We start from the raw sequence: 11,277 nt of genomic DNA on the forward strand, positions 1-11,277 counted from the left end.
AGCTGTCCCCTGCGGAATTCATCCCATGTGCAAATTGGTTATCACCAACTTGAATTTGGTTGTAAAAATCAAATGTTTTGCGACCCTTTTCTGATCCCAGAACATTCAGACATTCCCTTCCGATTCTGTATTAGGGAGGGATGCCCTTAACACAGCCCTTCCTAATACAGATTCGCAAAACCCAAATTATGATTCAATAACAAGTTACTGAATTGCAGTTTTGGCTTTGTACATCCCAAGATGCATTTTATCTGTCTCAAACAGCCTGATTCTGCAATTGGAGCTGTTTGCGACAGGAAAATTGCTTTGTACATGTGGCCCTAAGTGACTGTGAGAATTAAAATATAGTGAGGTCAGATACGAATGATTCACATAGTGAAGACAGATGTTTAGTAAGCACACACTGATATCAGACATGTGCTAATCAAACAAATGAGGCAATGAGCACAGGCGGATATCAGTATGAATTAAGGACAGAAATGAAGTCAGATATCAGCAAAACAGCATGACTTATCACCCGGAAGGGTAACCCGGTACTTGAGGGTCATGTGGATTCAGGTGACTCAGCTGAACAGCCGGGTCTTGAGTCCTCTCAGGAATTCCAGTGGTAATGATATGAGCTAAATACACATTGAAGTCAGATCTGAATTAAGCAGAAACCGGGATTTGCTATGAGCTAATGATATCAGATATGAGCTAAGTACATGGAGATCAGCTATGAATAAATCACACACTGATGTTAGATTGGTGCTCGCACACACTGACTTCAGATATGAGATATATTTAGAATGATCCCAGATGTGCTTGTTGTGGCAATTTATTTCAATGCATCTGTAGTTTTCATAAACAACATAAAAGTTACCTTTTCTGAGGAAATTTCTTCCAGTTTTCGAAAATGTGTCTCTATCGCTTTCCTCGTTTCGCCTTGTAAGGTTATATTAAATGTATTCATAGAGAGCTGGAAAGTACAAGAAACATATTAATTCTACGCGTAAGTGATCCCAGAGCCAGAATAACTTCTATTCCCAGATTGTTGCTTACACAGTCTCTCAGGTCGCTGGTCTGCTGGTCAAGAGATGCCAGGAATGGTTCTAGTGTCTTCTTTTCGAATGAAAGATGGGGCTTGCTGTACAGCTTGTTGATTTGATGGATCACATTGGAGAGGGTAAGGACGGCAATTTCCACCTAAAAAATAACATTTGTTACCAAATGTTAGAATATTTTATATAGATAGGTGATTATTTATGCTATTATCCAGAATTAAAATCAAAATATGAACAGCGGGTATGAAATGAAAGAGTAAATATTATGATTACTTGCTTTTACAAATGCCTGACAGTTCAGCTGTCTGCAATGCCCATGGTTACAAATTCTTTAAAATATATAGAGCTTGGGCTCCACCTAGAATATTTCCTTTTCACCTGATGCTAATGACTTTTTGATGAATCTCACCGACTGCTGTGGAGGGCTTGCATTGCAATGCATGAGGGTTCATTTTACATCTCAAACATACACTGAATCATTAAAGAGGATATTGTTTGTGTCATACATTCACAATTGTTATGCCCAGAAAGCATTCCTTTTTTAATTTTTATTTTTATTGCAGCAGGCTTCTTTCAATGCTTTATTAGGAATTGTGTACGAGTCTCACAGACATGTACATACACATATATGTTAATCCACATACAGATCCACACAAGCATAAGGGCACACAATCCGACAGCTCAAAATAAAACAAGAAGTAACAGAGGAAACAGGTCTGGCTTTAATGTGGCAACACATATTAGCACAGTAGCACAGGCATGTACGCATACCATGTGCAGGAATTTACTAAGGGAACTTTTCATTCATAAATGTAGTTGTGGGAGTCTCAGCCCCATCTTTGAGGGTGTGGAATCTCTTGGACCTGCACATGGAAATGGTGACAATCGTATGTCTTTTAGTTATGTTCGCACAGCTGCTGAGGGCAGCAAGGGAGTTACTGGTACCTCTCGTCGGACACCCTCAGACAACAGCATGCGCGCTCTTTGATTTTACCTGTTCGGTGTCATAGATGAAATCGATGTTTGGAGGGAACGTGCTCAGGAGGCATTGTGTGGGGAAAATCTTTCCGTTTCTCTGTAAAGAAAAAGCAGGAGCAGCGTTACAATCGGTAGTAAGCACAGGCGCCACCAAGGGCAGAAGGCGGCAAGGTGTCGAATGGAACAAACAAACATTGGCCAGACTGCTGGACTTCCCTAGGGCAAAATTACACTAAATTCTGCAAAAAGAAATCGAGCAAAATAGCTTATCTTGAGAACCGTTACGGAACTTGGCAAGGTCACCTCACGTACAGTGCTTAGAAACGGCATAGTTGCCGTTGTACGAAGAACTGCGCAAAACGCACAATTATTAGTACCCCCGGAAATGATTACGTCATGCTGATACAGAAGACTGTGGGAAATGATTCTGTAAATATTAACACAATCTCAATTTTTATTTCGTTAACGGTGCTTTGTTCTTTTTCCAAATTTTCATTAAATTGATATTACTTTCACAGAACACGATAAATTCTCTTTAATTTTTCGCTGCACTTTAAAAGTCTATATATTATCTGTTAACGGCAGCCAGGTACCCTCCCTTCAGTATTTATAGACTTTGAAGGGTGACGTGATAAGAAGGCGCTCCCAGGGTCAGACCCAGCGCCCAGATGACCACATGCAGAAGTGAGGTGTAGGAGGGAGGCATGTGCTATCTGTGATGCTGCGGAGCACAACCCCGTACATTGGATTCAAACAGAATATTTAATGAGCGTCCCGCGGCTTGCAGCTGTGACCTTGACTATAAGATCCACTTGGAACGGGCTCTAAGCGATACTGTCGACAGCACAGCTGAAAGTTGTTAGGAGACAGACAGAATGCATTGAAACGTTGCTGCAGGCGGGGGAGGCGACTATCCGACTATCACTCTAACACCGAGTGAGAAACAAAAACACACGTGCCCGTGGTCGCTGTACGCTGCACTCCTCCGCCCGAACACGCCGCTTGCGGTTCAGGAAGTGATTAGTGTGTGTGAGGCATTCACTGTTGTATGAGGAAGGAGGAGACGGCAGTTTTCATCCTGGTCTCCATCAAGGGCTGGATTGCGCAGATGTTAATAGTGCCTGGTTCAAGTTCACCAACATTTCGAAAGTCTTTGCAGTGCACCTGTGCCACGGCACAGTGGTATGCCTGCGTGTGCCCAAGTGATCAGTGCGAAAACAACATTCAAATGCAAAGTGACCTAACAATACATAAGGGCCCTTCTTATGTAAATATGACTACTAGTTGTGAATTATCGCCTAGTACGAGCTCCACATTGAAATGGAGAAGAGCAGGTGGAAGTTGAGCCTTGTTACGCCAAATCTTTGTTTTTTTACGGGGCAGTTTTTACCAGGTACATTTTAGTGGATTTGACCTGTTGACATTTATTGGGTGAAACGTCAGATTCTTAGTTTAAGACGACACACGCATAATTCCAACACCATGGACAGCGGTACTGTGCACGGGGGTCGGCATTTTAACGCGAAAGCTAAAAAAGAAAATGTTGTGTGTTTTACTTTTTATTTTTAGTTAATAATTAAAACTTTTATATGCTACATTTGTAAATTGAGTTTTACTTTATTTTTATGTATTTTATTTAATTTGACGGGTTGTGGGGTTCATTGGGGGATTTGGTAGATAGCGTGAGGCAGATTTACAAGAAGGTGCCACAGCGTGGCACCGCAAGCCCTTTGGCTGCGCCACGCTGTGGCACTTTCAGAGAACAGAAATGCGCCATATTTACAAAGGTATGTCGCATTCCTGGGATCTCTCATGCGCTGGTGGACAAACAGCTGCCATGCACCGACACAGGCACCCTTGCACCATGGTGCAAGGATGCCTGCGTCATGGGGCGATTGTTTTTGTGCAGGAAGGGGCTTCTTCCTGCACAAAAAAAATCACTATAGGCATTTTCCTCTTTCAATGTCTGCTATAGAATGCAGCACGCATTGAAAGAGGAAAGAAACAAGGCGAAATGAAAACATTTCTACTTGTTGCGCCTCGCTACGCCACCGGGTGGCTTGCATACTGACGCATTTCCAGGTTTACGAATCCCCGTAAATCTGGAAATGTGTCTGGTTCCATGGGTGTTGCGGGGGAACACCCACAGCAACACCCATGGAATGCCCCTTTCACACAGAGTGCTGCGTGTAAAGGGGCAGTTTTTACAAGGACAGGATAAGCCAAGCAGGTTGGCTTTTCCTGTCCTTGTAAATATGGGGCAAAGATATGCGCTGCCAGTGCGTCACAAAAAAGTGATGTACTGGCAGCGCAAGTGGCTTGTAATTCTGCCCCCATATTTTTACAATATTTTAATTGATTTGAAATTATGAATTTTAAAGCTTGATTTATGGGGAAAATATTTATATTGAGGAGAATCGGTTTACACATACTCCCACCTGCATCTACGGTCAGACATGGAAGCAGTAACCGTGATCATTGAACCTGTCCCAAAATAGTAAACTCATCTCCACTCTCTAAACACACTATTATTGAGGGATGGAAGGACGCCTCCCCATGTCATGTCACTTCCTGAGTCCAGACCACCCTGGCCCTTGCATGCCTGCCTTGCACGCCCCAGCTAGCAGCTTTACGCCCCGATGCTCTGTGGTATTATCTGTTGGATTCGGGTACCTGGAGCTAGAGAGCTCCTTCAATTCATCCAACAGGAAATCAAAGAACGAAGAGCGAAGCTCTCTGTCACCCTTACTCCACTGGTCTAGTGCCATTGATATCTTTCTATGGCCAAGAATTCCATAGTCTATAAACCCCTGGGGGGCCAATTTACATTCCCTTGCGCCACCGGTGCGTCACTTTTTATCACATAAAAGTGGCAGATTCTATGCTCAGGTCTATCCACCCCCAGAGTGCAGTGATGGCCTGTTTTCAAGCACAAGTGTTATGCGGAAAGTCTGAGTATTTCTCCTCCTAATAGAGCTTGAGTTGCGGGTAAAGGCACTATGAATTTAGTAGCATGCCCGTGCCTCTGCATGTTGGCCAGCAGAGTTTTAGTTTGTGTGTGTCCCATTTGTGGAGCTTTATTGGAATATAACACCAGACTGTGGCCACCTTCACCATCCTCCCTCTACCTCGTGTGCTTCTAAATATTGTACTAATTCTGTTGTATGCTTCCTCCACTCTTTCTCCCTTAAGGATCTGCATAATTTTGCTTCTCACCTTCTCTGGCCTGGGGTCTTCTGTACGCTGGAGTGCGCACAGGAGGTGGTATATGTCTGTTGAGGTCTTTCTTCACTGCCACCTTATCCCAGACCACCAGTTTCACCCTCACCACAGGGAGTAGGACCCCACCCTATGTTCCTCTACAGCTGCATGGCACTTTCCATATGTGGGTGCCAGTAATCGTTTGGTTTGTGAAGCACCAACTTTTCTCTGGCTCAGGTCTACCCCATTCCACCATATATCGCGATTGGGATTATTGGGATTATTAATTCATATTCCAGAGACCCATTCTTCCATCTTCCAGGTAGTGTTGTGTGATCTGCTTGGCAAGTCTGGGCCCCTTCCCGGAACAGATGAAGTTCTCTGTTGTTCCATGTAGCCCTTTGATCGCTGAATGTGGTGCTTGCGGGAGAAGCATTTGAAACAGAAATAGTACCCTGAGTAGCATTGTCATTTTTACTGCTGCTAGTCTGCATGGCAGGGAAAAGACACCGTTTGCCACGTCTGTATGTCCCGTTGCACTGTTGACAGTGAGTAAGCATAAAACCATCATATTCATGGAAGATGCGGGCATGTCCTCTAGATAAGAGATAGGAATTTTGTCCCACTGAACATGCACTAGCTTCTGTAATAGTCTCTGCTGTTCTTGTGAGACAGAATCTCTCAAAGTTTGGGATTTCTGCAACTTTATGCTCAATCCTGAGAACTTTGCAAAGTCCCAGAACTCCCCCAGCAAAGCCAGGAGGGAACACAATGGGTTCTGGCATTGATACAAAGATGTCGCCTGTATGCATAATAAACGCCTTGTGGCTTTTTGTGTACACATAGCTGTAGTGATGAGACCTTTAGGCACTGAACATCCACATTCAAAATATAAAACCAAAGACCTTGAGTGCTTTCTAAAAGACCAATGGACCAAATCAATCACATTCTCAGCATCAATTCTTAGTATATGGCGTTCTTCTGAGTCCTGTTAATGTTGCCTATAATGTGGAAGACTTGTTTGGCGCTGTGATCACAACCTCTCCGGGGTCTGGGCCCAGACTGACCTGGTTCTCTTAGGCTGGGCATCAGTGGCCCTAGTCTGTATGCAGAGATTCCATGAAACATCTTTGCGTCCATGTTTAGTTCAAATACTGGTGTGTGGGATGCATGTTAACCTAGGTATGGAGATGTCGTTTTAAGAATAGTAAACTTGATGATATAGTGGGAGTCAGTATTCTGAAGTTGATAGTTTTAGAGGATGATATTTATGACCTCGATATTTTGGTAAATTACTCTGAAAGGGACACTACAGATGTAGCAAAGCTCTAGCCCTGCTGGTGCAATAAATGCACAATGTCCATGAAAGTAAGGCTCTGAATTGACTTATGCCCGTGCCTGCGATGGGGTGACTGTGATTGGTCAGTATGAGTAAGCCCTGTCAGTGAGCTGCATGAAGTAGAACTCTGATACTTTGGAGCTGCCTGCTTGAGTGATGCCTGTGGCCGGGCAATGCTGTGAACTGTGCCTGCGGTGCAGTCAGAAGGCTCACCTGTGCAATGCTTGCAGTAGGTTCACGCGAGAGAGTCTGTGCAAGAACCTATGACAGGAGGAGCAATAATGATCATTCACTGCAGCCTCCCTGGCTTCCCTCTTGTCCCTCCACTCCTAGTAAAAGAAAGCTGTGGAAGGTACAGGCCTACTGCTAAATGCGTGGCCAGGCCTGTACGTGAAAGCTGCTTGCCTCCATACAAGGACTGATGAACCGGGCTGTCATAGCCTTAGAGCAAGTGCTTTGCTCCTGGCTCTCGAGCCACTGTAGCCCCTTCGGCTGCCTACCTGCCCCTATGCAATACGCAGCATAAAAGACTTTGGAAGCTAATGTGGCACTTCTGCGGAAAAGAGTGTTAGGTGCCTTGTCAGCAAGCAAACCGCATGGTGGGCAGAGCTAAGAGCCTGGACAAACTTTGACAAGTGAGCGCTATTGAGAACAACGTCCCTTTCTGTTATGTGAGAAAATGTGCTTCCAAAGATATGGTAACAAGCATTGGGAAAGCCAATAGGTCTCGCCTTTTGGATCTATTATCTGTGCCAATTCAGTTTGGCAAAATGGCACGCTGGCCTGGACCACACATGGGCATGTCTACAGAATGATGTGGGTACCAGATGCCATTAGATCGGATATTTTTAAAAAATCATTTTGATTTAGCACAAAAGCACGAAATAAAAATGAAAAATCACTGTTGAGTGGAGGCAACAAAGAATAAGGTGGTGAGAGCAGGGGAAAAGCATCAAATGAGTCCAGGAGTGACATGGGGTAAGGAAAAGCACACAAGGGCGAGAACAAAATGGAGCACCTGGGAGAGGGGGAGTTTGGAAGGGAAAAGCCCACAAGAGAGAAATCAGCCCACAAGGGAGACAGCAACATGGATGGGGGTAGGCATATGGAGGGAGGGAAGTCTGAAAGGCTGAGAGCTGCAAAGCCCATGCACTCTCATGGAGTGCTTAAGCAAAAAAGACAAAAAGTAATTCCCTAAAAGTGAGCAGTGGAAGGATACAAATCAAACAATCAAAAGGATAGTAAAGTGGTTATGCTCCAGGGGAGAGAAAATTTAAGAGCAAGACAAGCCACCAAATAAGCAAGCAAATGAAAATGACAATAAAGGCAATAAATTGTAAGTAACTGGCAGCTTTTAAGGGGGCTGTGAGTCCACTGCAAGTTCACAACAGGCCTTTTGCAACCAGATAGTTTGTACTGTCTGGTAGGCGAGAGCTCAAATTAGACACATTGAACAGATTTTTACCCACTGAAATATCAAGCCAAACCTGTGTCTTATTCCTGAAGATACTAATGGAGTTTTACCTAATTTGTGTGATTGCGCGACTATTTTTAAACTGCCACAAAAATGCTTTGAAAACATCCACCATGTTCAAATTCTGTAGATTTAATAAATTAATTTATGTTGAGATGTGCATCGCGCATCCCTCTCCCCAAAAATGTATTGCACCATGTTTTATCCCTCCGCTATCCTTCTCACTCCAAATAACTGACTAATATCCACCACTCAAATTACTTTCATATTTCACCATACTAATTCACCACTAATCCTTTATGGGTTCCGGAGTAGCGTGCTCCTCACCAAAAAAAGCGCTTCAACACCCCATCAGGGGTAAGAAGCGCTATATAAATACAAACCTTTTTTCCTCTTCTATCCTTCCAAATCCAAATAACTGACTAACGTATCCACCACTTAAAACTTACTTGTATGTTTCACTATACTAATTCAACACTAATCCTCTATGGGTCCCGGAGTAGCGTGCTACTCGCCGAAAAGCGATTCGACGCCTCGTCAGGGGTAGTAAGTGCTATACACATGCAATTACTATACAATACAATACCATTTTTCTAGTCCCTTCTTTGACGTGAAATCGGAAAGATCAAGCGCCATGTGCAGTGGCAAACATCCTCCCTCGTCTATTCCAGTACCATCTGCCACCCTTATCCATCACCTGCATTTTCAGCTCATCTAAGAGTTCATTTGTGCTTTCCGCATCCCTAAAATTGCGGCCAGCCACTCAGATCTTGGTAAGGCAGGGCCAGCATGGCTTCACCTCTTCGGCACTAAATGATGGAATAAGAGAAAGAGAACCTTCTTCTCATTCCACTAACTTTCTCCTACTAGCAGCCAATAAAATACTATCTCTGTTGCTGAGGTGAGTGACATGAAATATCAGTGCTGAACCTCTTCCATTCCTCTGCTCTATATCCATCATTTTCAACCAGATTCCATGGTATTTGTCAGCATTGAGAGGGGCCATCCACCTGATTGAGCTTCAGATTCTCAATAATGCTAACCACAATGACATAAGTAGGATTTTGTTCCTTTTATGTTGTGGGGAAACCCAACCCCTTAAATGGTGCTGGTAGACTATGTTTTATTGTATCTCTGCTTTTGTGGATATTGCTGCTTCTCCCAATGTTCATAAGGTTGGAGGTCGTTTATTTCTGTTGTCTACAAATTTCTTAAATGTACCCCTCTAGATTCTTTTTTTTTTTTTGGTGGAGTTCGAGTCTACCTCTAACTCTAGATAACATATATTCTACTCTAGAGATCAAGTTCTCATAGCTAAGACAGCAGGACCCAAATAACTTGATGTGGTTGAGATTCTTATTATGCTAAATTTCATCATGTTTGAGCATCCAACTGTTAGATCTAAAAACATCTTCCCTACCCACCTGTGCTCTTTCCTTTTTTTTTATATTTCCTTTGTCTCAATCGACCCCTTGTAGGGGAGTCTGTCTTTTTAGAAGTTAGCATTGTATGGCTAAGGTTATTGCTATCTGGGTGAAGTGTCCACTGTGGTTTGCTTCCCCCACTTTCTGCTGGACTGTGTTTTCATTGTTTGACCTTCATATGGCCAGCAATGCTTACCTCTACTCATTGCAACTGATAAGTAGTCCCCTATCTGGTAGAAAGTGAGGGGCTTCGAAGCTACCGCCTTGATGCTTAAAGATGTTCAGTGAGGACATGCAGTTGTACGACTAAAAATGAAAAATAAAGATGAAACTGGAGAAGGGAAAACTCCAGATTCTAAGGACGCTCTATCCCCTCAATCAGATAAATGTATTTAAAACATAACCATGTGAAAGAAAGAGACCGGGATTGTGAATAAGACAAAGCGGAAGTGGATGCTTTTCCACCATATAAACATACATGTAAACATAGGGTCAGAATCAGTGCAATGTATGAAAAACCAAAATTTGAAGACCAGTTGTCCTGTCCACCCATTGATGTTCAGATAAAGCTCTAGACATGTTTTGCCATAATGTGTCAAGAACCCTCGGTTATAACTAAATGAAGTAGCCACTCATACTGAAGAGCTACTCTAAAAACATGGAGCACTTATACATGTAAATCAGCAGAATTAACGAGTGGCCCGCCTAGCCGAGTCTAGCTGAAGAGTGTAAGAATTGTGCTGATGCCATTGCTTTTGAAATTGTGGTGCCATTAACAGTTGTTTTCTACTTATGTTGTTACAGTGCGTGTAGCAACAATTTAAAAGGCATCTAATCCTTTTTCTCTGGCAGATACTTGACAAGGGATACAAAGCTGTGTGGTTCTACAATGCATATAGTAGTGCCAGTCCATGTTTAGTGCATGCCCAGTGTATGCCCGGTATAATCAGGATATAAATAATGAATGGTTGGGTCTCTACTCAACTGAATACCTTAAATCAGTGGTCCTTAACCTTATGACTCAGTGGACCCACAACTGAATTACTACTGGGAACAAGTTTTGTTCTGAAAAGTAAATCCCCCAAAAAATCTTTGTGCCGGTGTGCGTCACTCTGGGAGACGCTGCACCGGCAGAAAGTGTGAGTAAACCGGGCCCTTAGAGTTACTGCAGAGCTGCCCGCATGAAGGAAGCCTCTTTCAGGGGACTTTGAATGCACCTGTGCTATGCCCTGCACCAGGAGATGAACAACATCACTGGAATCAATAGTAATAGATTTATACAGAGCACTTCAGAAAGTGTCCCGCCTCTAGGCACTGATAGCAGAGCAGGTATGAATAATGAGCCAGAAGCGCCTCGAAGCCCACTCACCAGTCTGTCGAAGTTGAGGAGGATCCTTTTGCTCAGCAGCTCCTGCCCGGGCTGCAGCCACCTGCAGCTCATGCCGAGGGCCGAGCTGCAGCAGCACAGCAGCAGCCACGCCCCCATCACGCTCCTTTGGGACACCATCATCATCATCATCCTGACAAGTAGCGCTGTGGGAAGCAATGAGAGAAGGCGCTCATTCCACATCCTCCGGACAAATGGGCATCTGTCTCTCCGGCAAACCCTGGAGCAGACACTCACCTGCCTCCGACTTTCTCCTTCTTCCCTGGGGTCGTCTTCTCGGACATCTTCTCGGCTTTGCGGCGCTTTTATACCGCAAAATAAATGTGTTCGAAAAGTGAAAACCGGGCCTTTCAAACTTCCCTCCCTCGATGCCAGTTTCGGTTTCAGGCTCTGATTGTCGGGACTTCCCGTCGCGGGGGTGCCCTTGCAAA

The 11,277-nt window shown here is 43.9% G+C and overlaps 1 protein-coding gene across 1 annotated transcript; it reads right to left on the reverse strand.

Annotated features, from left to right (window-relative positions):
* Window positions 1-979: 979 nt before the first annotated feature.
* Window positions 980-10,978, reverse strand: LOC144752797 (uncharacterized). The gene is made up of 4 exons (XM_078640649.1): window positions 10,829-10,978; window positions 2,038-2,118; window positions 1,042-1,185; window positions 980-985 (listed from the first exon to the last, which is right to left on the reverse strand). Exons 1-4 carry the CDS (start codon window positions 10,976-10,978, stop codon window positions 980-982), a joined length of 381 nt encoding a protein of 126 aa, XP_078496775.1.
* Window positions 10,979-11,277: the final 299 nt, after the last annotated feature.

This window comes from Lissotriton helveticus, chromosome 5_1, assembly GCF_964261635.1.
Source record: "Lissotriton helveticus chromosome 5_1, aLisHel1.1, whole genome shotgun sequence".
Classification (NCBI taxonomy): domain Eukaryota; kingdom Metazoa; phylum Chordata; class Amphibia; order Caudata; family Salamandridae; genus Lissotriton; species Lissotriton helveticus.